Source organism: Colletotrichum higginsianum, chromosome 8, assembly GCF_001672515.1.
Source record: "Colletotrichum higginsianum IMI 349063 chromosome 8, whole genome shotgun sequence".
Taxonomy (NCBI): Eukaryota; Fungi; Ascomycota; class Sordariomycetes; order Glomerellales; family Glomerellaceae; genus Colletotrichum; species Colletotrichum higginsianum.
Window position 1 is genome coordinate 3,631,324 of NC_030960.1, and position 27,234 is coordinate 3,658,557.

Below are 27,234 nucleotides of genomic sequence, written 5' to 3' on the forward strand. Positions count from 1 at the left end.
AGAGGTGGCAGAGGGGAGACGCGGGGTACCCCCGAGGTCTGGCCCGGGATGGCCCTTCAGCGCTGTTGTAGCTCACCTATCGACACTGGAAGGGGTGGGAGGGGCTCCTCTGGGTGTCTGACATCATGAGGGATCGGCCTGCCAGAAACGCTGTGAGATCAACGCGCAGCAGGGCGCGGTTTGGGCATGAACACGAAGGGCGTGCTGAGAAATCAAATGATTGATCAAGATAATAATTTAGTATTTTGTTTTATTTTTTTGAACAGGGAAAAAAGAAGGCCAGGGAAAATAGACAGAAGCAGGGTGCACTTAGGGACACTCATTCACTGTGGCCAAGTTCACAGCAGCTCACTGGAATGACACCGACACCGTATGACCTGTAAGACGACATTCGAGGGATATCTCAAGACATACACATCGAAAACGGGCCTCCAACGAATCGTATCATTCATGATTTCGTCGAGTCTCACTCATCTCAGCTCCGGCTTGCTCTCAGTCGGTCGTACCCGATGACAGCTTCGAGCAGGGCTTGGGTACCAGTGGCGCTATCAATCGTCAGATCATGCATGCACCTCAAGAACACTCGTGCGCCCGCTAACTGCGTTGCATGTGAACTCACCAGTCCTCCGGGCTGCAGTACTCCTCCGGGTGGTGGCTCACGCCGTCCTTGCAGGGCACGAAGATCATCGTGGTCGGACACCGCTTGCTCGTGTAGACGCTGTCATGCCCGGCGCCGCTCGTCAGCGGCAGCCACCCGTCCGGTCCGACGAGGCCGTTGGCCGCGTCCTCCACGGCCCGGATGCACTCCCCGTCAAACCTGACCGCGGGCGAGTCGGTGTCGAGCGTGCACCGCATCTCGACGCCGCGGCCGTCCTCCCCGGCGATCCTCCCAAAGGCCTCGAGGCACCGCTGCTGGACCTCGTCGACGACCGCGTCCTCGGGGTGTCGGATGTCGAGGGTGAAGACGACCTCGGAGACGATGGTGTTGGTCGACGAGCTGGCCGGGATCTTGATGACCCCCGTCGACGCCAGCGCGCCGAGCCCCTTGGCGATGCCGTTCGACACCGCGATCATCTTGGAGGCCGCGAGCACCGGGTCCCTGCGCGACTTCAGCGGCGTCGTGCCCGTGTGCGCGTCGCGGCCCGTAACGGTGACGGTGTACCACCGGTACGCCTGCGCGCCCTGCACGACGCCGAGTCTCTTGCCGCTCTCCTCCAGGAGGGGGCCCTGCTCGATGTGCAACTCGAAATGCGCGCCCAGGGGGTAGCCGCCCGCGCCTTCGTCGCTCGAGCAGGCCAGGGGCCCGACGTAGCCGTGCCTCTCCAGTTCCGCCTTCACCGTGACGGAGGGGTCGAAGATGTCGGCCAGGCCCCAGGCCTTTTCGCGCGAGATCTCGCCCGCCCAGACGCCGGACGACATCATCGACTTGGGGAAGCGGGCGCCCTCCTCGCTGCGGCGGGCCGTAACCAGTCAGACGGTCAGTCAGCAGTTCCCAGGTTCACTCTCATCGACGCACGCAACCACATCCGTCAGCGTCGCCGCGCATTGCTCAACTCACTTGGTCCAGTTGACGATGCCGACGTCCAACTGCGTCTCGAAGCCGCTGTCCTTCATCGTCCGCATCGCCTCGACGGCGGCGAGCACGCCCAGGATGCCGTCGTACCGCCCGCCGCGGGGCTGCGTGTCGAGGTGGCTGCCCATGGCCGTCATCGGCGCCGGCGACCCCAGGGCGCCCTTCTTCTTCGCAAACATGTTGCCCATCTCGTCAACCGAGAGCTCGCAGCCGAGACCCGCCACCTCCTCGGCCAGCCAGCGTCTCACGCGGGCGTCGTCGTCGGACAGCGCGAGGCGGGCCATGCCCGTTTCCGTCGGTCCGCTAATTAAACCACAAGAAATGGCGTGTGTTACTTTTCTCGGCCAAAAGGATCTGGTTTAAAGAAATGAGCACCTACTTGCCGTAGCGATGGGCTGCACCCCACTGGCACGTATCATGAATCGTCTCCTGGAGCCGAGCCGCGTTGATCTTGAGCCCCGATAAGGAACCCCGCGCGGTCGAGAGTGACCTCGCCAGGCGGGGGCCGGACGTCAGGGACCTCGTGCGAGGGAACATGTCGCTGAAAACAGAGAGCAGATGGCAGAGAGAACAAACACAAGACGGGAGTTTGGGTGGTGATCGATGCTTGGAACAAACGCTGAGGAATAGCGCAACAGACAAGGTGTTTGGTCAAGGTGAAGTGCATCATGCATGGGTTAAATGAAGAGATGGATCGGCACGACTTCGGGCTAACAACAAAACACTCGCCCGCCGCCGTCCAAGTGATGGATCGATCGAGAACTTGCTCTCATCTATGCCCACCTGCAGGGCTACGAGGGAACCTTCTGGATCAAACGCACAGAAATCCCTGTGAGGAGGAGATCAACACGTAAAAACAGATGCATCGACACCCGTGACAACCCAAGAAGCAGAGGCTCCACAAGATGTAGATTTAGGGCGTACTTACAAGGTCCTTGCTATGGCTGCTGCAGCGGACACCTTTCTTCTGACACGGTCTTTTTGATCCCCCGTTGACCTTGAACTTCTGGCTATTACCTTCGCCAAGGACTTGATTAAATTGCCGGGTCGAGACACTTGACGAGTAGCGCCGGCGTAAACCGTCGGGGGCTGGAATATCGTACGTCCCACTGGGCGACCGAGACTATGGATGACCGGCCACTCAGCCGGATTACACACGTCGGAAGTACGGGGGAACCGGGGGGCCCTGGTGGGCCGAAAATACGGAGCAAGTCTACCACCGCACTTGTTGGTACTATTACTATTGAGTAAAGACTGAATCTAAGCCGTCCTTCCTAGATTTCTGACCCCCTAATCTGAGTAGAAAAGTGCAGGCCTCGCTCGCCGAACCGCCTTTTAGACCACTGTGGCTGCTAATTCGACTCTATCTCCCGCGCTCCTCGCAACCTGGTCATGAGATAGATGTATTCTGCCCAGGCTTTGTTGTCCTGCTCATCAGTAGCAGGACTGATGGATTCGTAGTTGATCCCATCAGCCTGCCGAACGTTGACAATGGAAAGTTAGGAATGCATACGTCAGCTTCAACCTATCACCTGTCAGGGATATGGGAGCTCCTCACCCCGTAAACAAGGGTATACCCGACGAGAGTGGTAATGATGCTGTAAGAGACCTTCATCTTGACAGTGCCACTGGGCTGGGTTGAACTCAGTAAAATATTTAGGTCAAGAAGCTTATAAAATAGTTCTCTTAGAATCTGGTTGTCGCAGGTTGTCTAACGCAGTATCTGTTCTTTGTACAAGTGTTGGCCTTTTATCGTAGGCTGAGAGGGGGTTGAAAAAACGTCGGTCAATGTCACTATTCCAACTCATGCCTTCGGTCTTGGACCTGGCATTGGGAGAACGAGTTCCACGAGAATCTCCGACGGGTCCTACTGGATTTGATATGAGTGCGTCAGAGCTCAGATAGTAAATAAGTAGCTTTCCTAGGCCTCCAATGCGGTTGTTTCCGCTCCAAACTTCACCCCCGGATATTTCGATCGGTATTTTCCTATCTCATGACTCAGTTGCCTCATTCATGTCTCATCACACAGCCTTTTCTTCGCAAAATGTGTCTGCGGCTTCTTTACTTTGTACTCAGATCGCGGAATGGTCGTTCTATCTGTCACCAAAGACGACCTCGATTCATGCCGGCCCAAACAGCTTCCTCTCCGCTTCACTTACTGCCATCGTCTCACCTCACTGCCTGCGATGAATGTCGCAAAAATGGGTCCACAATTGCTGTGCTGCGATTTTGTGGCTTACAAAGGTATCCTCACCCAATATACCGCACGCTGGGATGCTGTGTAAAACACTGAGACCAAACACTTGATAGAAAACACTGACACGCTGGAGGGGGTTGGACATCGGCGAGCTCAAGAATTTACTACCCCAGTACGGAGCGAGGACAAAGACAGAATTACAGAGCCGATTGTCATCCCCCAAGATTATCTTCTTGATGTTACAAGGTAACGGTTCAAACCTCACCAGCCAAGTAGAATTCGCCGGAACATTGTGACTCGTTGGAAACCCTAACCAGGGTCGTAGTTGAAACTAGAAGTCATGCCGTTCTCACAGAGTGCCTCATGGAAACCAAAGTCTGACAAAAATATTGCTACACAAACAAGACTTTCAAAAGATAAGACCAACATCCAACTGCTTAGAAAACAGCCCTCTTCAATCACGAACCCAGCATTCGAAATATCCGATCACATTCTCAGTAGGACCCCTGCGCTGTATACCCAAGGCAGTATCCATAAGGAGTTGCGCGCAATGCGAGGCATGCGTGACACTGATAATCGAGCTGTCAAGCGCTGGGCGATCCTCGAAGAAGGCTTGCGACTGTCGCCTCCAACCAGCCACACAGTGGTTGATGTGATCTCGGAACGAGGACCAATATAACCCTCTTTCCAGAACTTCTGAATGGGTCATGACCTGCGTTAGGTTCTTGTCTGCATATGCAGTTCCGCTGCCGTCAGAGAGATAATCGTCGACCCAAGCTTGATCGTAGCAAGGAGCTGCCAACCAGCCGCCAAGCGAGGCATCAAACTTGCAGCCCAATGCGACGGCCTCCTCGGTCGAGTTGCCACAGGTGAGCTGCCGTCTGGTGCTTGTCACATTTAATCTTGGAGACTTGGCTAAAGATGTCGTTCGTTCCGTTGGTGGAAGTGCGGGTGTTGAAGTGATAAGCATGGCTAAGAGCCAGCCCAACGACGTGGCAAGAAATAGTAGCATGTGAGAGAAGAAAGATGCTCGGATAGGCGAGCCATGTCGCTTGCAGGAGGATCTGATGCCTGCATCCGCTGTGTTGTCTGGATGCCGTAAGAATGGCTTGCTTCCGTGGATCGATGCCATGAGGCGCGGGGTTCGGCAATATCCTTAGACCGTGCCAACTGGAGCAAGGTTGCGAGGTTTTCTGGAAGGCCTTGACTGGTGAAGCAGTGAAGTTAATGGTATCGGAGAACCAGCAACATATAGAAAGAACGGAAGGAATGTCGGTAACACATGCAATTTTCATTCCTTGCCTGCAGTTTGTTAAGTAGTTAACAAAGAGTGTGATCCGGCCATAAACGCCATCATCAAGCTAGATGCATGCGCAAGCAAAAATAAGCCTTGGGATCATGTCGGGAAGGGGGGCCTAAGTTTCAATACAATGCCCGAGAACCTAATGCTCGGAGTTTTTACCACGACGGTTACGCAGGTATCGTGCTTTGAGTCAGAGCCAAGAGGATGTGGTGATGTAGTGTTGTAGTTTGAGAATGGCTTCGACAGTTTCATTATGCTCTGTAGCGCATAAGGGTAGAGTGAGCATCTCAGCTGCAGGGATGAATCAAGTCTTCTTATAAGGCTGGATTGCATTTTTTCATAAAAGATTTAAGGATAGTGAACCAGGATCAGAATCCAGTGCGTCTGAAGCGATCATCAAGTTACCATCAGCTCTTCTGGTCCACCTATATCGTTGAGAAACTCTATGAAACTTCCGCCACCAGTCCATTTTCACTACGGCTGGACCAGCTCTTGAATTTATCACATATCCCTCGAGCATAGCACTCCAGCACTCCAATATTCTGGCAAAGTGCTGTCATAGCCAGCTGTCTCTGCGCTTGAGGACAAAGCATGTGGGAGATGTAAAAGCGTCGAGGAAGCCTCCCATAAAATCCTCTGCTCACGTGTCCGACTCTTTCCAACAGAACAAGCTGCGATAATGCAAGCAGACTCGAGTTGGCTCACCACCAGAGCATCGCTAGCTGCCGTACGAAGACTTTTTTGACTTGACTCAGTCTCCGTTTCAGAGTAAGCCTCGTCATTCGATGCTCCACACAAGAATCTCGTTGTCGTGTCAATAGTTTGTTCGCGTGGTCCGAAAGTACTACGGCACGAAAGCAGAGCGAGAAAAGAGACTGGTGCGTCAATTCTGTTTTCTTGTTCAAGTGACACCGAGTACGCTGGATACGAATTGGATAGTAGCTACCAAAGTCTATCTAATTCCATGACTCTATTTTTATGACGATTACCCCAATGAGTAGTAATAGGGCCAGCTTTTGATGCCTCTCAATCAGTTAGTTCAGATATTAGGATGTCGACAGATCTTGAGATCCATGTTTGTCTTCTTCTATCGTATTAATTACCAAAACAAATCAGGCGGGTTCGCAGGTGGTTGGTGGCCTGAAAAAGTAACTTTTATATTGACGAAGGTAACTGTTACTACATGACTAGCTCTTTGAAAGCTTAGCATAAGCACTCGGAAATTTTCGTGGGTAGCTCAGAGCACTATTGGACTTCAGCTTCGAAGGAGTTCATCCTCTATCAAAAACATGTTTCAGTCCCATAACCCAGTGCGCCTTATCTTTTTTGTGTAACTTGCGTTACTCAAATAAGACGGTCCTCGGTTTACAGGTTTCAATCAACAATCAAAAGGCCAAAAAAGGGTATCAAGTCAGCCGTCAAACCTCGGCACGATCTAGATAGAAATGTACGAGGCACAGTCAAGCAGCAAGGCGGAAGATTCACAGTTAGGGACATCTTCCAAGCGAGCACATAGCACTGACAAACTCTTCAATGCAACGCCCCTCATACCTGCGCTCATAGCTTGCGACCAGTGCTATCGACGCAAAGCAACATGCTCACATACCAAGCCGAGATGCGCAAATTGTTCTCAAACGGGGCGTCAGTGTACTTATATCCCAACCGTCGGGTCCACAAAGAGAACGCTGGGTAACGTCGGGCACCCACTTTTCGCCCACCCCCCCATTTCGCCCACCCATAAATCCCTCATCAGCACACCTAACCTCCAACCTCCTCCTTTTTCTAACCATCACAACATTTACAGTTTTTATCCGAATGGCTTCATTTTTTCAGCATACCTTTTTCTTGCCCTTATGAGCGCATATACCGAGTATGAGGTCAATCAGGCCTTGGAAGCAGTCGCCAATGGGCAGTCCCTCCGGAAAGCATCAATCGAATGGGGTGTGCCACGTTCAACACTTCGCAGTCGCATCAAGGGCTGCCAACCAAGGCAACTTGCCTTTGCTGACCATCAGAGACTCTCTATAGGTCAGGAGGCTAAGTTGGCTGAATGGATTCGCATTCAGCATGCCCTTGGTGTTGCTCCAACCCATCTGCAAGTGAAGCTATTCGCAGAGAGGATCCTCCATGCTATGGGGGATACAGAGCCTATAGGGAAAGGTTGGATAACAGCCTTTCTGAATAGGAATCCTTCAGTCAAGGTCCAGAGAAGTCGCCCTATCGATTCTAGACGTGTTAATGGGGCATCTACTGAGGTCATCAGGGACTGGTTCAAGCATCTCGCCATGCCAGAGATCATCAGCATTAAACCAGCCAACAGATACAACATGGATGAGACTGGTATCCTTGAGGGGCAAGGATCTAATGGGCTGGTGCTGGGCATGTCTGAGACGAAGTCTGTTCGCAAGAAACAGCCTGGATCAAGGGCATGGGTATCTATTATTGAATGCATCTCTGCCCTGGGCCACAGACTGCATCCCCTCATTATATATAAGGGTATAACAGTCCAGCAGCAGTGGTTTCCTTTGGATCTTGGCCCTTATGAAGGCTGGCAGTTTACAGCAACAGAGAATGGATGGACAACAGATGCCACTGCAGTTGAATGGCTGCAGAAGGTCTTCATCCCTCAGACTGTCCCTCAGGGCAAGGAGGAGGTTAGACTGCTGGTCTTGGATGGGCATGGGAGCCATACAACGACGGACTTTATGTGGCTCTGCTATATAAACAACATCCATCTATTGTTCTTACCACCACATACCTCCCATGTCCTCCAGCCACTTGATCAGTCAGTCTTTGGCCCATTAAAGGCAGCCTATAGGAAGGAGCTTGGATACCTTAGTCATTGGAATGACTCTACTGTTGTAGGCAAGAGGAACTTCCTAGGCTGTTATTATAAGGCTGCCCTGGCAGGGATGACGATCCAGAACATTAAAAGTGGGTGGAAATGGACTGGACTATGGCCTGTTTCTATGGCAAAGCCCCTTATGAGTCGTCTGCTGCTCCCATCAACACCAACACCATCAGCATCATCTCATCAGACCTGCAAAGGGCAGTCTGGAGGCAAGGAGGAAGTCAAGGAAGGCAGGGGAGCTGAAGGATGGGCTTCTGTATCGTCTGCAGTGGCATGGTCGACGCCAAGGAAGATGAAGGATCTGGCTGGCCAGTTGAAGCTATTCACAGAGCTGGATAATGATGCTAGTACTCAACGCCTCCTTTTCATAAAGGTGAAAAAAGGCTTCAGCGAGCAGTCCTATAAGCTGGCAACTGCCCAGCATAATCTTGAGCTCCTGCAGGCCCAAGTCACCAATAATGCAGCAAGGAAAAGAAGGACAGTCCAGATCGACCCAAACACCAAGTTCGCCAATATCAAGGACATCCAGAAGGCTCAAATTGAGGCTGGCGAAAAAGAGGGTATCACGGATGAATCCAGCGAGTCTGATTTACCTAGTGAAGCTGAAAGCTGTATTGTGGTGGCATCTAGACGAAGTCAATAGTTAATTGAACTTGGTGGTTATGATGGGGATAGCCTCATTTATGGGTGGGCGAAATGGGGGGGTGGGCGAAAAGTGGGTGCCCGACGTTATTATCAAAAAATCCCGAACGTTTCTAGCCACATAAGAGAATCCCAACTGGCGTCCACTGGGTCCGATGGCATATGCAGTCCTATCCAAGAGAATAATATCTTGTCAAGATTTCCGCAAAAAAAAAACCCAGTTTGGAGCGACGAATCGGACATGGAATCCATTTCCTCAGAAGCTCTGTTCTCGGTCCACGATGACTGTGCTCCGACGTATCGTGAGCGTGCAGGCAACAATGCTGCCTGTCTTCCTGGAGATGGTATGTTCACCACAACTAAGAGATTTATTCTTGCCAATTCAGAAACAATAGAGTTGACAGTTAAGTGACGATGAAGAAAAGCGTCTCTTTCCACCAGACACATGGCCTTTCTACCAAGCTCAAAAAGGCTCTCCACCACTGATCGAAGATCGAGGGTTCAAATTTGACGTCTGCAACTCTCCCACAGTTGAAACAGACCGATCTGACACGGACTCAGTTGCAAGTCTTAACGAAAATGATTGCTCTTGTGAGGCCAGGGTGGTGCATCTTGCTACCCTGGAAACCTGCAAGGATAGCGTGTGGAGTCACTAGCAGCCTCTTGATGCTCTGAACAGACTATCTCGAAGTCTCATAGTACGTGAGGAGAGCCATAGCAAATTCTGGTACCTGACTCTACTATCCATTTATCGGGATATCGATAGACCCCTACCCGCAAAGACGTGCCATATTGAGTCTTGCCTAGATCCGGAGCCTACAAAGAGCACATTCTTTCCTCGGAGAATTTTAGACGGGAAACGAGAAGAAAAGGGAATCATGGTCGACTCATTCATGGCTCTTCTATCGCTGAAGAGTGCCCTTCTATTGAAGTTTGATTCGCCAGTGGAGGACCCGATTGACTGCAGATTGCTGAACAACCTTACAACAAAACTCTGCCTAAGATTCCAGACACGGTTGGAGTATTCTAGATAGTTTCGAAACGCTATTTATAACACGATAGAGATCTCTAGTGGTTCAACTCCAATTGGAGTTCGAGAGAACTTTTGTATGTCGTCGGAATGGCCTCAAGCAAGTGAAGCAAAAGTACGGGCCGGACTGCCGCTCTGGTCTTAAGACAATGAGTCTGTCTCCCAGGTCCGCATCGATCGTTCCCAGCGGTCGCTTCCGCCAGCAGGGCCACCTCGCTCCGCACAACACGAAGCTAGATCAAGCCATCTCCAACCCGCAATTTCTGAACCTGCCCTTTACGACTCTTTTCGAGACTTTGATTTGATCCGATTGTTCAGGGCCAGAGTAGTAGAGTCTCACCAATTTAATCAATGTATTACCACACTTCATGCACTGCCTTGACCACACAATGAGGTCTACAGGCGCCTAAATCAGTCCCCTGCAAGAATCCAACGTGAGCATTGGGGAGAGAAACAGGGGATTTGGATTTCAAAGATGATCGGGAAAGCCCCGGATTTTCAGCACTGCATGCTTTTCAGTCCAGACCCTGATCGCCTCAGTGCTCGTCAGTGGCCGCATCTACACTGCCGTATTTGAAGTCCTGTTGAAACAGGACTTTACTAGTTCCAACTGGGAAAATATTCAGTAACGTGGTACCTTGAACGGCGTGCTGATAGTCATATTTTGACATTGTTCTCAAGTTGCTCGACCTTGGCATGCTGCAGAGCTGTGCGCAGCTCAGCCATCGTCTTCCTCGTGGTTATACGGGTTCTTTTGGCTTCAGTATTGCCCAATTATCAGTCAAAACTTGATGGGCATCCCATTGAAACTTTGAATTTCAACGCACGTCGCGAATTTGAAGATCTCCTCTATTCAGAGACTAGGCTCTGCTCTACTGCCGTAGCAGCATGCGGAGCCAGACGTGGCAGAGCTCCACCACAGGGATTTGTTCGTTGGCAGAGGCTTGCCCAACAGCTAGATGCAGTCATCATTGAGCAGCTTTGGGACCCAATTCACAAAGACCTGGGTGTTTTTCTTAGGGAGTGTCGCCTGAGCGTTTTCAATCTCAGATTGAGGGTATTGTTGAGAACGCGGGCTCTCTCGACATTGGCATTTTCAGAATTCACAATGGATGATTTTGAAAATGGCTGTGATAGAGAGCAGTTCTGCGCCGAGTTTGATGGGATGTTTAGTCAGGTTGCCAAGCTGGGCATGGATTTCTTACCAAAATTGGTTCTCCCTGTGAATCAAATGATCACCCCAAGAATATTTATCCCATACGGCGGAAGGCAGGAAGACGGCAACATCAGCTCATGGAAGCACCAAGACAATCGAATCTTTCTCAAGCTAATGGTAAAAGTCAAACATGACCCTCACCGTCCCGGTTTTAATCATGTTTGGGTACAGCCAGCCCTCAAACTATGATTAGGGGGTCTTGCCCACCTAAAAGTCCGATGAATACGTTCAGTAACGATGAATAGGAACGGAAAGCCCTTTCAAGAATCGAGTCTCTGGATGTTACCCATGATTTCGCTCTCTCGAAAAGCATCTGTAACCAGCCCTGTTTTCCTGAAGCTCACGGAAGCTTTGCTGCTCCTCAATACCCCGAACTCGCAACTACAGACTTGGCTCCCATATTTTTATGTCCAGATGATTAGGTCAGTGAACCAAGTGATTAGAGTTCCCTCCACCATGTACTGGAGTGAGCCGGCGTCATATTTCTCGCCGGATACCATTCAAAAACTGATATAATATTCTAGTGAGGTGGCAACAGCGGCGGCCAGGTTGACCAATCTGATTGGAAGAAGTTTTCTCGACATATACTTGTTGCAGGATTGAATTCATCTTTGAGAAAGGGCGAACCGAGCAGTCATTTGAGCCCTGCCCAGCGAAATTTGTGGAATGCCAATGCAGCATCGGTGCTTTCTTCAGCCTACATCCAGAAATACATAGACGTTAGGCTTTATGCATTTGGATGTGTTGAAAAGAATTTCACCTTCTCAACCGATTCCGGCTACGACTATCTCGACCTCAACTTCCAGCCGCTATCCATTACCAGCTTACAAGCATTACCAAGTCACAAGTACCTGATAGACGTTGACGGCAATGGATACAGCGGTGAGCAGTGGAGTCCTTCCCGGGCTTATTGTTTGAACCTGACACTGAACGGGAAGTACTTTAGCACGATTTCGAACATTTCTATTATCCAACTCAGTTCCCATCAAGGCGACGATATACGGCGAGTGGCACGGCTCTAGACTTATCCCTTGGAAGGATTTTGTACCCCTTGATGACAAGTTTCAAAGTATCCGGAATATTGCAGAGTACTACCTTGGGGTACCAGCTTTGTCTTCTGGCCAGGCAGCAACTGAGTCCTTGCGCCTTGAGGGCCACGATACACAAGCCAGAGCCATTGCGAATTCAGGTGCCGAATGGCCAAGACGGTCCTGAGAAAGAACGACATGATTCTGTACATAACGCGGTTGATGATGGAATACGGACGTTTCATCAGCACAGATAGAGCTGTGCAGAAGGAGCAGGAAACATGCGTGGATGCTGGAATAGACCAGCTGCCTGTACTTCTGACACGGGCCGGCCCCTTGCAGCAGCCCGAACTTCGGGGCATACGGACGTTCATGGCCGACCAACGGCATTCGGCATTTTTACGGGCCCGACAGTTGGCCGTCCCGTCTTTTAGGGCGGCCCGCAGCTGGAGGCCCGTATGGCCGCCTTGTTTCCACTCGTTAAACATCACAAGTAATAGACTAATACGCCATCTCACATTGTCCAAAGGCGTTTTCACACATGCGGGCAAACTGTGATACCAACATCGGGTTACATCAGCCTGATTCCAGATGATGAGAAGCCTGCTTTCAATACGAGAGATAGAGTATGTATTCTAATGAGCGCACCAACTACACATAGCACCAAGAGTCAAGCATCAACATTAGAACACAGCCGTCTCATCTTTACATTACCACACGGCTATTGACCTTTCGACGGACTCTTCCGTCGGCAAACTGTGAACCTTGGACTAGTCCCCGCGTGAAGACATTCGGACCGACGATGTGCAGATGTACACTATTTCCCCCAATGGCTATGGAGTATGCGAAAGTTTGGGCTTGAGCTGCGTTACCCTTGATAAGCATGATGAATCTTTGCTTTCATTGTATGGCTGTCGAGGGTCACTGCTTACATCTCAAGTGAGGGGAGTTAGGGAGGATATCTGGTCCGGCATTGCAGATTTGCACTAACAGCTGTGGCGGCCTAATCGCATGACGTGGAGTCTTGTTTTCGCCAAAAGGGAGCAGCTCTCAGCCAGCACAAAGCTATCATCTGTAATCACAGCATCAACCTTCCAGAAGAATCGAATGCTAGAATAATCACGAGTTAACTCAAAGCTTTTCTGCATACGCAACTAGCTTGGTTTCACACGAGGGTAACTATATCCATGGACTTTATGCAAGGTTCGCACTTCATGAATCAGGAAGTTTCCGAGCGTGTACCTACAAAAGCTATCTTAACCCAACCTGATGATTCAACGAGATGAATGGCTTGTACTTGCCCATACGCATCCCAGAATGTGCGACCCAGCATCTCATTGCTCCCGATGTTGCTGCTGGCGCTCCTGTCGCCATTCGATGACAGAGGAACATGGCTATGATTGGTCACCGGCGATCAACTACAGATTTCAGTCTCTAACCTCATCTGTTGGACATCCTTTCGACCCTCCTTATTTCCTGAACTTTGCAGACCTCACAAGCCAAGCTATGGACGTCTCGCGTCATTGTCCTCGCACAAAGTCATGGCTATGGGATCTAGACGCGTCCCGCGTATACTGCCAGAACTCACTTTGGGTAAGGGTTAAACTACTCACTGTGTTTGAGTCTGGGATGACTTCTAAGCCCTCTCGCAGGATCTCGGGAAGGATTCACCTACCGCAAATTCCAACGTCGGCGTCGGTTCGAGGTTTGATCCCTGCGACCTGATACCGTTTGCCAGCCAAAACCAATCCATTCAAGGTGTGCAGAGTGAGGCGACGTTCCTCGAAGCAGGTGCCAGACCAGAAATAGACTTCTCGCTCAGCAGTTTCATGGATGATTCAAGGACATTTCCTCTGGAGTCCAGCGGAACGCAAGACTTTCATACCGAATCTCATCTTGCAACTTCCTTTCTTGCGGGCCTGGACGTCGCTGGGGAGATCGATGCGTTTAGTCCCAACGGCTCCTTCGCCAGCGGTACACTACCAGTGGCTCCAGAAGATGATAGGCTCGGCTCAACTATAGATATTGCATCACGAACATCCCTCGCAGAGGAGTCAATGATGTTAGGGTTGGATCCGGCGGATGAACTGGGATGGGGGTTGCCATTTGATCAGCGCGTATCCTCCGAGGACCAACCTATCCGAATCTCCCCAGCATACACATCTGCCTCCGATTACGTTTTCGAAAATCCAGCGTGTGAAAATACGAAAGGGGCTCGCCGGCTGTCATTTACGAGCGGCGAACTCCAATACCCTATGGGTTGCTCATTCCCGGGCTGCTCGTCAAAAGTTTTATTCGTTCGACGCTGCGATCTTGCGAAGCATTACAGACAGCATAGTAAACGATTCTTTTGCCGAATAGCAGGATGTCAGATGTCTGAAGCGTCCTCCAAAAGCGCTAAAAACAGCAGAATGTCGGTAGGGTTTTCTTTGAAGAAGGATAGGCTTAGGCATGAGCAAAAACACAACCCGGCGATACTCTGTGTGCACTGCGACAGGATCTTCAGCCGAGAGGACAATCTTCGAGATCATGTAAAGAGGCGTCATCGTGCTTCTTCAGACTAGAATACTTCGACTCTTAGTTTAACTCTGCTAGACAACATTTGGTTCGGCATGCTTCTACTTATTGCATGACTTTACAAGCGAATGGAGACAAAAACATGACAATTCAAACCATCCAAGATGGCTTCCATGACCTATGAAAGCACTGCGAAAGCCTGTTCCCAAGAATCTTATTTGGGACGGTCAGGAGCAAGCAAGCATAACGGAAACACATCAAGGCCAAAGACTGAAGCCCAATCTTCGGCTATAAGTCCTTCCGCTTCTTTAGGGCATCTATCATATTCACACGGCTCGTTCTCCGTACTGTACTACGTATCTCAAGCGCAGGGTAAGGCTGGCCGCCACCAGAGACAGAAACCCGCTCATGCGCAGCAAAAGCACCACCCCATTTCCGTCCACAAATTTCTTATTTACAGCCAGCATGATCGAGCAAATGAGAGCTGACAGTATTTGAGGGGCGGAAATGAACGAGTTATGGACTCCCGTTAAGATGGCAGCACTACCATCCCTCTTCGTCACCTCTCTACCTACGATTGCGTGCGGTATCCAGTTCGTCAGTGCCCATGGAATTCCGAGAGACGAAATCAGAATGAACCCTTGAGTACTGGTTTGTGCAAAAAAGGTGGCCAGCGTAGATGCCGCAAACGCAAGGTGACCGAAGGCCCAAAACGTCAGTAAGGATGCGTCGTGTGATCTCTTCAGTTTGTTGTTAGCGACATGGTGGGGGTCTGCCATGAGATCGTAGTTCCGGCTGCGAGCAAGAAACGGAAAGGCAAGGTTGGCCAGAAGAGAAACGACGGCAAAACAGAAGACCCCAAGAGATGCATAGCGCCGACTATCCTCCATAGCTTCGGGATGTCGTAAAGACCTAAGAACACCCGGCCGCTCGTCTTCGACCTTGACATACATCTCAAAAAGGTATCTGTAAAGCGTAAACAGTATTATGTGAGCAGTCTGGCAGTCGTACTCTATGTTCCAATGCAGAGGATTCTTGCTTACTGGGTCTGATAGTACATTACTGGGAACCATCCAAGCCATGAGAGAAACTGTACGTGAAACACTCGATGAACCACGAATGAGCTCCTTTGGTACTCATCCATAATGAGCTTCATCAGGTGATAGCAATTGCTGCTATGGGTGTTTACATGATGAATGGCCGGGCGCCTTGTTCTCGGTGAAAAGTAACATGTAACGCACGCAAGTGGCACTAGAGTAACGGCGGTGATGACGCACAATAGCTGGAACGATTTCCAACGTCTTGTATAAAGAAGATCGGCGAACGGAAGTGCACCGAGTGCGTATCCTACGACGTTGCTGCCCGCGGTAGCTCTTCCTACCCAAGCAGCAGCCTGTGCCTGCTGATGGTCTGGGCAAGACTCCACGACAATGGCCCGACTGGCGGCTTGCAAGGGCTGCACTGATACGCTCAGCAACCAGATCCATGCAAAAGCGAATATCTGGAAAAGGGTAGTTCGCAGGCCTTGGTGGTCGGAGTCTATGTTAAAGACGCCAGCAAAGGCGATAGAGAAGGGGTCGGCTAGCGCTAGACCGAGAAGCGACACGCTTGATGCAAGAGCTCCAAGCATGATGAGCCCCTTTCTTGACACGCCCATGCGATCGCTGAATGCGACTACGAGTGGCTGGACTATCATGCCACAGACTGGATTCGCAATCCAAGCAAGCGAGGTCATGGGCTTCGAGACACTCATCGAAAGTAAATATGGCTAGCGCAGTGTCAACAAGCGGGTAAGACGAGAAAGGCAGGATAAACGACGCCTACTGTAACGCGGGAGAAAATCGTGCTCCAAACAAGTTGCAACCTTCCTGCATGTTAGAATTGGAAGCCGACTGGGACTCAGCACTGGCTCTACCCACCCTACTGGCGCGCACGATAGAACAAAGAGCTCTAGGCGGCTCCTTCTACGTATTGTTGGTGTACCCAACATCTTGTCTTCTTTTCCAGGCTCATGGATTTCGACAAGCTCCATTACTGATCATGGCGTGCCTTGGATTGGAAAGTTGGGTACATTGATGGGTCGTTGGCGATGGCTTATATACAGCCTGAAGACTTTCTGTGGTGCTGCTGTTCTTATCAAAGAGATGGCAGGCATCCCTCGCTCCCAGGGTGGGAAACAAAAAGGCATGAATGAACTCTAAAAACCTCCGGTGATTTTGGAGTTTCACCACATTCCGGATGTATGCCATGACTCAGCTGGTGAGACCATTGAACAGCTGTCTTCACAAAATAAACACCAAAACATTAGTTGCTATGGAGGTAACCCCCTCTGCCCAAATTGAGATACGTCTGTAGTGGTCATCTTAGTTGGACTTTTACATAAATCCAAAGGCTGATTTCATCGACAATCACAGCATCCCAAGGTACGAAAGCACTAATAGCAAGCAAGGCCTTTCTTGTTGATATTCATGTCAATATCTGTCCTTGACACTAATACATGTTACACCCGTTTTGACTGGATCATAGGATGCTGAAGGGCGGTATTTGTTCTCCTCCTGACTTTTGAGCACCCACATGCAGTGATCCGTGTGATACGGGTCGGCAGACAAACTATTGAGTAGGAAGTTGGTTTCGCCATGTGCCCACCGCCCAGCTGCCTCTGCCGCCAACTGCAGTACATAGCGGCAATGCACTACGTGGTAGTCGGTGTACGCCCACCCTTCGTCGTAGTTTTGTAGTACCCAAGGGTCTTCTGTGTCCGATAGAGGGTCCGTAAAGCTGGGCCACCGGTAGCAGATTGGATGTTTTATGGACGCCGACGCATTCTTGGACAACTCCGCGTTGAAACACTCTGGGGGTGTTCATCTTGCAGTCACAACGTCAAAAACACAGCCCGCTGCGGTCGCTTTCTCTGGCCCCCCTTCGCAATTTCTGGACGATCCTTGTGGACTTGCGACGGTTGCTGTAGTCCCGGGCTGGTGTCGGGCGTTGCCCGTGACTAGTGACCAGGGAGTAAGGACCGCGAGAGTGATTGCCATGGTGGCTGCAATGACAACATAGCAGGCGAGGTTCCTTTGACGGGGGCTATATCTAAGAGTTTTCGTCGCAATCTCCGTGTCTTGGTAGAGGAGGCCATCTTTGTCGGTCTGGGATCGCCCAGCAATGTGCCCTTCGCAAGGCTCCATGCCAAATGAGTGAGACGTGTAGACAAAAGAGACCTTTGGCATTTCGTGTTTGGCTGGTGTAGCCAGTGTAAAACCACGTGCTGCGTTCTCTGGACACAAGTGTGCGTTCTAAGTATCAGTGAAAAGTCAAGAATCGGTGTCCATCGTGTCGGTGCGACACTCGAAGCTGGCAGACATATTTAACAGCTTAATTTAGACTCTTCTAGACTTTCTGACTGGTACCTCCAGAGAACTGAGTGGTGCTATAGTTTCCCGACGATACAGGCGTGATTTCGGGCATTTCTGTTGTGGGCTGAGACAAAAATGCAGCTCTTTCTCACTACCCGTGAATGTGTCAACAAGTACCCAATTAGATCCGAAAGCCAACCACGCGCAACCTTGCTCACTAAGGTAAGTGGATCATAGTGAAAGCTTGGTCGTGATAAGCATTGCACATCATGGGGGATGGTGTCTGCAGGGGCTTACCAGCAGCCATGACGGGTTTCAGACCAGAAAGCTTCCTTCACTCGATTGGAGGCCTAAATTCAGCTTTGATGTGAAAATTCGACGCCAGGAATTAGAAGATGATTTAGTCGGAATTTTCGAACACTAGACCAATAGCGGAGACTTCCGGCTCGTGCCTTTCCTCGTCGGCTAGAACGATTTATCTCGGATGGTCTCTAGCTTCTTGCCAAGGTGACCCCAATGTATCGTCAACACAATGGGCACTGAGAGTGATTACCAGGCGCTGCCAAGTGGCGAAGACGTTGAATTTGTCTCGCGAAGACGCAAGCAGACTTTATGGACTAGTATTTTCGCTGGACTGTTCTTTGTTCAATCAGCAGCGGTCTGGGGTTTGCTATGGGCCAACTTCCGTCCAAACACCGCGATTCTGACGGGAGCGAGTGTACAGAGTATCCCCGTTTTCGATACAGACTATTGTATGTCCCCTTGAATTGCGGCATGAGGCTCACATCAGATTGACTAGATCAAGATGAGATGCAGGGCTGGGTTCCATACATCACCAAGGCTTTTAACAACCACATCCGCCCCGACAGGCATAATGAGCGCTACATAATCGAGTTCGAGGACGGGGAACCAGAGTACGTGGGTGAGCCCCGGCCGGAGATCGATGGGGCTTGGGAAGAAATATTGTCTGGTGCGTAGGTCAAGAATCATCCAGTGGGCGCGCATATTTCTTGGCTGCTATAGGTACACACATTGATGCTAAGAACCATCTCAACAAGCTATCAACTTCAACCGGTCAGGGGGGTTCGCTCAACCCATTTTGCATCAAACGTATAAATACCCAGATGGAAATCATCTTGTGGGCTTGTAAGCTTACCACGCGCTGCACTGCATTGTAAGTCCTTGCTATAGCTGTCTTGTTATTCGAATATTGAACAAGCAGAACAACATTCGCAAAACTCTTCACTCCGGGTATTACGAAGAAGACTTTCCACCTTCCAAACAGCAGTGGGAGACACATATTGGCAAGTTGTCCAGTGTCGCATGCATCATGATCCTAAGCGTTTAACATTCCAAAACAGAACATTGTCTCGATTATTTGCGGCAATATGTACAGTGTAACGCAGATCTATCGCCATTTTACTTCAGAACGTTGGCGTTGGCGGTTTGATGATTCGAAGGTACGTCCAGAACACTTGTAAGGACTTTAGTAAGGTCCATCAGTGGATTAAGGACAGATTATAAGTTTTCAGTCTTGTGTACAGATTCAAATCATCTTTCACAATGAACAATTGGCCTCTGCTGCTTACTAATTAATGCAAGACTGGCAACTCTTATTAAGCCTATCTCACTGAGTCCCCTGAAGCGGAGTGCGAGGTCACTGTCTGCAGGGTTTCAGATTCACATTGGCGCTAATAAGAGCAAAAACTTTGTTAGCACAGGCAAACCAATATACCGATGCTTCTGTAAATGTTGCTCAATTTCAAGGCGACAGAGGGAATAGGGAGGGAAGAGGGCTTCAATAAAAGTAGCAAAAGAATGGACGATCAGGGAATCGAACCCTGGACCTACCGCATGCTAAGCGGTCATTATACCACTAAACCAATCGCCCAATTTTATTGTTGTATTATTGTGATGTTTTGTCTACTCAATTACTCACAGTAGTAGCCCTGCTACATCGTTAAACTTAATCATCCTCTATTCTATTGTCTTAATACATTATCTACCTAGTCTCCTATCTTTACAAGCTTGCAGTCGACTTATATTATACTAGATCTTTTTCTATTAAGAGTGCATTACTCTCTTTAGAGCTCTCTTACTTAGTGAACCTAGATTCTTTTGCGTAAATCTTCTAGTACAATTATATTGCATTATTCTATTTTCTTATTTGACATTGTAAAATTGTCTGAATACACAAGTACTAGGTTGACAGTAGAAATACCTCTGCACACCTTAGCAGCTGTAAAGCTACTAGTAAGACCTAGATACTTCTAAGTGCTAAGCCCTTTTTCCCCCTTCAGCGTGCGCATAATCAGTTGCATAGCTAAAAGATAACAGTAGTCTATACATTAGTTCTCATCTAAATACAATGCCATTTTAATAAGGCGAAGTTTGCAGTTACACTTTAGTATTTAGGTAGTCTACTAAATGTATATTAAATTAAACTACTATCCTTAGCTAGTGTACGAAGCTTAATCTCTCTACAATGCATCTTTTCTCACTATCCCTTTAGATTTGTGCTCGACCTGTTGACGAGATCCACTTGACGATACACCCCGCCCACATCCAGGGCTTCAACCCCCGAGTCCTGAATCTACATGAGCATTTCCTGAGCATCAAGACCTGCAAAGCAAACGCTTCAAAGATGGTCTATTAGTCTAGTTGGTTAGGACGTCGGATTCTGACTTTACAGTCATATTCTTCCGTAGGCCCAGGTTCGAATCCTGGATGGACCTTGCCATGGCAATCGCTGTACTATTGCGGCGCGCCTACGTTTTTGTCCTTTTTAGTTCGTTATGCAAAAGGGCATACACATACTAACTCTTGCCATTCTGCTTCCTGGAATTCGACATTTAGGAATAGGGAGGTAAGTCGACAGTTCTGTTTGCTTGGATGGTGCTTCTAGAATGCGGCGTCAGAACCGTTCATAGACCTTCCTATCTATGATTCAGCCTCTGTGTCTAGCGGGGTTCCGTTCTTAACCCAAGCAGCGAAATCATAAGGGTTTCCACTTTATGTATACTGGTATCAATATTAGATAGTATTGCTGGTGACGACTTAGCAATGAGAAGAGAGACTGGGTGCGGACTAGAACAAGTTTGTTCTGATGAGTGACAATGTCCACACTTTCCTCTCCAGACTACAACGAGACGCCCGTATCATTTTGGAAAACAGGAGGTGAGGGAGGATTGATGAGACCTGACATATCCTGAATGTCCCTTTTTCTTAAAGATGGAGAGCAGGTGCTGCAAAAAAAAAAAAAACAGTCCAATCAATCATCTCACGGTGGCTTGACGCACATTTGCGAATGACAACACTTAAAAGGGCCAATCCTTTCTCTTGAAAACAAGGCCAATATCATCGTTCTCGTACATAGAGGCTCAAGTACGCGTTCTCGCCAAAAGACCAGAGCACTATGGGCCGTCGCTTGCCAGGCAATCTCAGTGTGCAAGAAAAAGAGCAAACAATCGAGATGATAGGCGTAGCTTTCACTCGGCCGTCAATTCAGCCGCATTGCGAGGGTTGGATCGATCAGTGAAAGTAACTGTTGGGTTTTTGGCTAGTTTCTTCCTACTTGATCGTGCAGTTAGAACAGATCAGGTGATTTCCAAACTTACCATCTGCCATTGTCAGACATTGTGCAGACCCCAAAGATACTCCAGCCCGGCAACGGGTACAAATCACCAACACGATGCCATGCTAGTTCACACGGAGATTTGACATGTACAGATTCCTCAGTCTTAAGGACTATTACCCTCCCTCCCCAGTTGAGCTCGAGAAGAAGGCAGAGATATCTAGCATGATTCGTCCAACGATCGATGTACCTCTGAGCGGTTTCGGCCGTTAAATGGATGCCTAATTGCTAGTGGCTTTTCCTTTGGAATCTTGTCGTCCCAGAAGGGCATAGAGGGAAAACTCGACACCACAGAAAACATGCTCACTGGAGCCTTCCCATGCCACCCCATGCTGGCGACAGGGATTCTGTGGTCTCTGCAAGACGACATTGGCCGGTTCGGTCTCACCCTTGCGAGTCCCACTTGGACGTTCCGAGGTTGGTGGGCACAGATATTATCTGGCCCGGTCCGTCGCTCGCATTCCTGCACCTCGACCTCGGACTGCTAAGAAAGTTCTTTTTCCCATCAGGCTGCGCTCGCTCACCGAGACTGAGGCGCGGACCGGCACCCACCGGCACCCAGCAGATCGCCACAAGACCAACGTTACTGGCTGGCTCGGATTTGCGTCGTCACCCCCCGAAAGCAAAACAAGGCTGGCTCGAGCCCTTTTCTGGAGACTTGATCCTGTTTAGCGCAAGACGGCCAGGGGAAGAGGGAAGGGGAAACAAGAGAGGGAAACACAAAGGGACATACATACCATGGCTCGGAAAGGTAGCCGAAAGGTCAGGACGGGATGTTTAACCTGCAAGTAAGTCCAGGCCGGTTCTAGCCCTCCGATTGGACGTCGTGACGACCCGAGATTAGGGGACCAACACATACTGAAGACGGATGGATGGCGTGGATGGCGTCGGACGCATCTGTATCATCATGTCTAACCTGTCGGCAGAGTTCGCAAGATCAAATGTGACGAGACGAGACCATTCTGCAACCGTTGTACCGTCACGGGCCGGAAATGCGATGGCTACCCGCACGTTGCCGACTTGTCCGATGTCTCATCAAGCTCCCCCGGCTCGTCCATCATTAGACTCCAACCGAGCCGCGCCTCTCCCGGCATCAACTCCCCCAACGACAGTCGAGCCTTGCAGTACTTTACCGAGGCCGTGGGCCCGCTCCTCTCAGGAGCCGTGGACCCCTACTTCTGGACGCATATCGTCATGCAGTTCAGCACCCTCGAGCCGGCTGTCACGCACTCTATCCTGGCTATCAGTGACCTCTACGAGCAGTTCCACACCGGGGACAACGCGGCAGTCGTCCCCCGGGACCACAGTTTCGCCTTGCGGCATTACAATGCCGCTATCCATGAGCTGAAGGGCATGATGTCCCGCGAGAAGCAGCCCGTCGTGCTGCTCGTCTGTCTGTTGTTTATCTGTATCGAGTTCCTGCGGTCGGGCCGCGAAGCTGCCATTAGACACTGCAAGCATGGCGTCGCCATCCTGCGGGACACCCACAACGAGTTCCCCTGGACGAAAGAACACTTGCTCCCGCTTTTCCGCCGCCTGTCCGAGTATTCCTTCTTCTTCAGCAATGAGAAATCCGACTTTCCCGACCTGAGCGGGCTGGAGCGCCATGTGCCGCCCACTTTCTCGACGTTCCAGGATGCCCAGTTGATGATCGACGACATATATTGCCAGACGCTGCAACTCATGAAGAAAGGGTACCCCTACCGCGACGACTCGCTCCGGGGCTGTGCCGTCCCACCGGAATTACTCGCACAGCAGGAGAACATCAATCAGCTGCTGGATAGGTGGAACGCCCTGTTTACCCAGTACAACGACCGGATCCGGTACTCGGACACCCCTACCACCAAGCAGTTCGAGCTCGAGGAAGACTATCTGCCCAAGATGCTCCGGGGTTTCCTTTCAACGCGTTATGAATGCTGCCGGATCTGGCTGAACATGGCATTCATGAACAACCAGACAGGGTTCGATAAATTCTTGACAAACTACAGCCGCATAGTCAAGAACCTCGCCACGACGGTCGTTGTCGTCTCGGAGCGTTCGAAACTCGCGAGCCTCAGCGCGAAGACGCCAAAGTTCATGTTTGAGACGGGGTACACGCCGATGCTGTTCTTCGTCGCCACCACGTGCCGGCACCTGGAGACGCGGCTGGAGGCCCTGCGTCTGATTCCCATCCTAGGCCTCCCGCGCGAGAATCTCTGGGAGATGGCGACGCTGGTCGCCATGGCGCGGCGGACCATCGAGCTGGAACACGACATATCCCTGGACCCCTACGGACGACCCCTCGCCCCCATCGATCCGGGCTGGACCCTGCCGGCCAATGAGAAGAGGATAGTGGACATGTGGACGGAGCCGAAGACCGAGGAGAAGAACATCATGGGCCACATTGTGCGTGGGAGGATAGTCGGCTTCTTCAGGCGCAGGGCCGACGGGAGCACCAGCCTCCACACCGAGTTTGTAGAAGTGAGGAACGTGAAGGATGAAGTCGGCGCATCTCGCGTTGGATCCCCCGTGATAATTCCATAGCAACGGCCCTTTGTTCATTGTCGAGAAGCCTGGCCTACGTGGCCTGGTAGCACGTCGCTTGCGACATGTCTTTGGCTGACGTATGGCCTTTTATGAAGGTGCTCTCGAGTAGAGACTACAGGCGACCCAGACTTTGACGATTGCAGATGAAGTGGAAATAGGTTCCAGGATACCCACTCCTTCAATACGATGGTAAAGATAACAACTACTGTCCTAGTATCTGCTTGTTTTGATAGCAAAGGCTCCTATTGAATCTAGAGGGTGCAGTTCTAAAAGGGCAAGTGGTAGAGAGAAGTGGTGAGATGAAAGGCTTAAGTTCAATGAGTCTGGGGAAAGCCATGATTTAGGTGGGAGTTCTACCTGTACTGGAGGGTTAGACAGCTATTGAGGCCTTATCGGAGCCCAGCGATGCACTATACAACCCTTCATCTATTAAACTTCCAGCCCACACATTTACTAGTCATTTCAATCCGCAAAAACAAGCACCAAGGGAGACCCCAGGCTGATCAACACGCTAAGCCCAACTAAATAAGATCATCTCAGAGTCCTATAAGAAAGTCATTACCGGCTGAGGAAAGCGTTTTTGTCAGGGGACCAATACCTGACCAGCGTTCCCTTTTTTCCCTGCCTTGGGTATCGATCGGGGGTGGGGGATGGCGTTGTTTGTGGGCCATACCCCCATCTTTAGAGGACTGCTTACCCTGGAATGGCGAGGCAAGATGATGTTGAGAGGTCTGGAGGTGTACAATGTTGAATTTGTATGTCATAAGGCTGGGCCATGTAGTCTAACTACTCGGTACAAAAGATGCCACTGCATTTGTGTCAGTGATCCGTCCAAGGGATCAGAAGTTGTCTGGTCCGCCGAAGAAAACGATTCATTGAACAAAGCATTCCCATGGCTGGTCAAACGGGCGGGCACTCCTGCACCATGCAGACTTATCTTGTCTTGTCTCCTCCGAACTGCTGATTCAAGTTGTTCGAGTAGACGAGATCAAGGCGTATAGGGTCCAAAGCACATCTTGGCCAGGTAGGGAGACCTGTCGAGTATCATGCTTGGAGTAGCGCCGCGGGCGTTTGGACAAACTTCAAGCAGCCCGGGCGATCCAACTTGACAAGATACGACCGATACTGTCTGAGCCTATCGGCAGCCGATGCAGCATCGGGTTCATTACAACGTTGGTTCACGTTAGTTTGAATGATGGGAACATGATTATGTGCCGGTGGCAAGACTCTGGATTCTCATCTTCAGCTGTTGATGCCACCGAAGCTTTCTACGCGTGGGCTTGCTCGGCACCTTCGAACATATCTTTGTTTAATCTTGCGCGAGCTGTCATCTGTGGGTTATGGCATGCCATGTGCGGCCGTGTGCGCTGGGCCCATGCAGTCATGACGTCGAAATGCCGAACGAAAACATCTCCCGTGTTGAGGTTCATTTTTATTCATACGTCGCGAGAGATAGAGGTCGCCCACTAACTACGATTGCGATCCACGGGCAAAGTCGAGTTAGTTCCGGAACACTCCGCGGCGAACATTCAGAACCAGGATAGATATGTGTCAATATGCGACTTTCCTCGACCACCGTAGGATGTTAGCAGGTAAATAATACGCCTTCATCAGAGATTGCTCGATATGGATAGCTTTTTGCCAGCTACTTTGGAATACTGTACTGCTCTTCTGTACTTAGGATATTCGTAGTTGTATTAGTTTAGAGCCCAAGTCATCCGTCTTGAAAGGGGCCAAGAAACCGGCGTTGATCGTAGCTTCACTCAATCAATCCGACGTTCGAACCAAGGCGAGGCTGTCAACATCGCAGTGAGTGTACACGAGAAGATTACCAGAGTTAAATCTGTCTTGCTTGATCTACGAGAGCTCTTCTCACAACTGGTCTTCTTCAGTCGTTTATTTAAGATGCTGGATCGCCTCCGTGACCAAACGAGTGTTCATTCTTCCCGACAACATGTCATATCTAGCTTCAACTAGACCCCATTCCCTTTTGATATTCCAGAAGGTTATCTAACCTTCAATCATTGAACTATGACAAGAAGCCTTAGCTCCTCTATTTCTTGCCTATCAAGATGCCTTTGAAGAACGTCATTCTCTCCGCCATCTTTGCGTCGTTCTCCACCGCTGCCGTTGAGATCGAAGATTTTGCCTGCTGCGATGATTACGAAGACCGAAACTGTATCATCATCTGGTGGCATCCGGAGCTGCCACTCTAGTTGTGGAGAAAAGCTATAAGAAAAATGGAGGCTTTAGGAAAGTTGCAAGTCAGAGCCGAGGTCAACGGTTCTCGAAAGCGTCCGGGGCATACTCGTTGACCTGTCCCTGGGGTAAGCTTTGCCATTCCACATTACCAAGGCTGACTTGAGGCTAACCGGCCATACCAGACATGGAATGCCGTCCTTCGATGGCTCGCTGATACTCTTCCAGCAGTCAGTCCGGCGCGTGTTTCGCCCATGTTGTCAGACTTGGTGTCGAACCTGTTGTTTATCTTCACCTAGTAACTCTCTTATCTAGGTATACGAGACCGCGACTCAATGCGTACATCCACCCACTGCTCCGCCAGCGGCTTGCTGTGTCGCTCCGCTCGTCCACAACTCCATCGTCGGGCAGTGCGCGATACCGCCTGCCGTTCCGGATCCGTCCACAGCCATCTAGTGCGTGGTGCCGATGATCTACAACCCGGCAATCCGGACCTGCGTCATGCCCACTGCCGTTGTCCGTGCGGTAAACCACACGCTGCCCATGAACACTTCGATTTTCAGAGACTGAGACAGCACTTGCGGGCGATCTCCCTTGCGACACTATTTGCTCTGTGCTTGCTGACCAGTTGCGTGCGATTTCTCCAAGAGATATAACTGACGCAAGTCGGGGTCCAAGGCAAAGGTTATTTGAACGCGGCATAGGCTATAGCTCATGAGCAAGGTGCTTGGCTGAGCGAGTCTTTCCATCGCAGCATACCGATAGCATGTCCAGAGATTTAATGAGCATGGCCTGTTGGTTTGATTACAAATGGAAAGAACTGCGATCCAATGTTTAACAACGTGGTTGAATCAGTGGCAGGGACAACGTTGTGACACAACCTGACACTGTTGGTATGGCCAGACTGGAAACAACCCAGCCAAGGCTAACCACAACCAGCCAGAGAGTGTGGGAAAGTGTTACTTTTAGGCTTCAAAATCGCTTCGTGAAACAAGAGAAACTAACCGATAAGCTCTAGAAAGAAACCCCGAGCTGCCGTGCGAGCCTATTTCAAACCGCATCTCACATTTTAATGGAACTTTCCAAAGGCATTTCCGTGGGGGCGAAATGCGGACTCGCGTTACCAGACTCAACTTTCTAAGTAAGATCCGTTCAAGCCGCAGAC

General features: G+C 50.2%; 8 protein-coding genes across 8 annotated transcripts; 4 read left to right on the forward strand and 4 right to left on the reverse strand.

Annotated features, from left to right (window-relative positions):
* Positions 1-475: 475 nt before the first annotated feature.
* Positions 476-2,110, reverse strand: CH63R_12057 (Hydantoinase/carbamoylase family amidase; the record flags this gene model as incomplete). Its single annotated transcript, XM_018307031.1, has 4 exons — positions 476-545; positions 620-1,450; positions 1,559-1,876; positions 1,953-2,110. 4 exons carry the CDS (start codon positions 2,108-2,110, stop codon positions 476-478), a joined length of 1,377 nt encoding a protein of 458 aa, XP_018153872.1.
* Positions 2,111-2,925: 815 nt separating this feature from the next.
* Positions 2,926-3,188, reverse strand: CH63R_12058 (uncharacterized protein; the record flags this gene model as incomplete). The annotated part of the gene is made up of 2 exons (XM_018307032.1): positions 2,926-3,048; positions 3,132-3,188. The coding sequence occupies 2 exons, from the start codon at positions 3,186-3,188 to the stop codon at positions 2,926-2,928; spliced, it is 180 nt and encodes a 59-aa protein (XP_018153873.1).
* Positions 3,189-4,224: 1,036 nt separating this feature from the next.
* CH63R_12059 (uncharacterized protein) lies at positions 4,225-4,740 on the reverse strand (the record flags this gene model as incomplete). The annotated part of the gene is made up of 1 exon (XM_018307033.1): positions 4,225-4,740. The coding sequence occupies one exon, from the start codon at positions 4,738-4,740 to the stop codon at positions 4,225-4,227; it is 516 nt and encodes a 171-aa protein (XP_018153874.1).
* A 6,528-nt stretch (positions 4,741-11,268) lies between these two features.
* On the forward strand, positions 11,269-12,027 carry CH63R_12060 (capsular associated protein; the record flags this gene model as incomplete). Its single annotated transcript, XM_018307034.1, has 3 exons — positions 11,269-11,278; positions 11,341-11,694; positions 11,792-12,027. The coding sequence occupies 3 exons, from the start codon at positions 11,269-11,271 to the stop codon at positions 12,025-12,027; spliced, it is 600 nt and encodes a 199-aa protein (XP_018153875.1).
* A 1,130-nt stretch (positions 12,028-13,157) lies between these two features.
* On the forward strand, positions 13,158-14,404 carry CH63R_12061 (C2H2 type zinc finger protein; the record flags this gene model as incomplete). The annotated part of the gene is made up of 2 exons (XM_018307035.1): positions 13,158-13,433; positions 13,493-14,404. 2 exons carry the CDS (start codon positions 13,158-13,160, stop codon positions 14,402-14,404), a joined length of 1,188 nt encoding a protein of 395 aa, XP_018153876.1.
* A 279-nt stretch (positions 14,405-14,683) lies between these two features.
* CH63R_12062 (General alpha-glucoside permease) lies at positions 14,684-15,987 on the reverse strand (the record flags this gene model as incomplete). The annotated part of the gene is made up of 2 exons (XM_018307036.1): positions 14,684-15,323; positions 15,635-15,987. 2 exons carry the CDS (start codon positions 15,985-15,987, stop codon positions 14,684-14,686), a joined length of 993 nt encoding a protein of 330 aa, XP_018153877.1.
* A 2,255-nt stretch (positions 15,988-18,242) lies between these two features.
* On the forward strand, positions 18,243-18,688 carry CH63R_12063 (uncharacterized protein; the record flags this gene model as incomplete). The annotated part of the gene is made up of 2 exons (XM_018307037.1): positions 18,243-18,462; positions 18,510-18,688. 2 exons carry the CDS (start codon positions 18,243-18,245, stop codon positions 18,686-18,688), a joined length of 399 nt encoding a protein of 132 aa, XP_018153878.1.
* Positions 18,689-22,082: 3,394 nt separating this feature from the next.
* Positions 22,083-23,867, forward strand: CH63R_12064 (C6 zinc finger domain protein; the record flags this gene model as incomplete). Its single annotated transcript, XM_018307038.1, has 3 exons — positions 22,083-22,132; positions 22,154-22,243; positions 22,271-23,867. The coding sequence occupies 3 exons, from the start codon at positions 22,083-22,085 to the stop codon at positions 23,865-23,867; spliced, it is 1,737 nt and encodes a 578-aa protein (XP_018153879.1).
* Between the last annotated feature and the right edge of the window lie 3,367 nt (positions 23,868-27,234).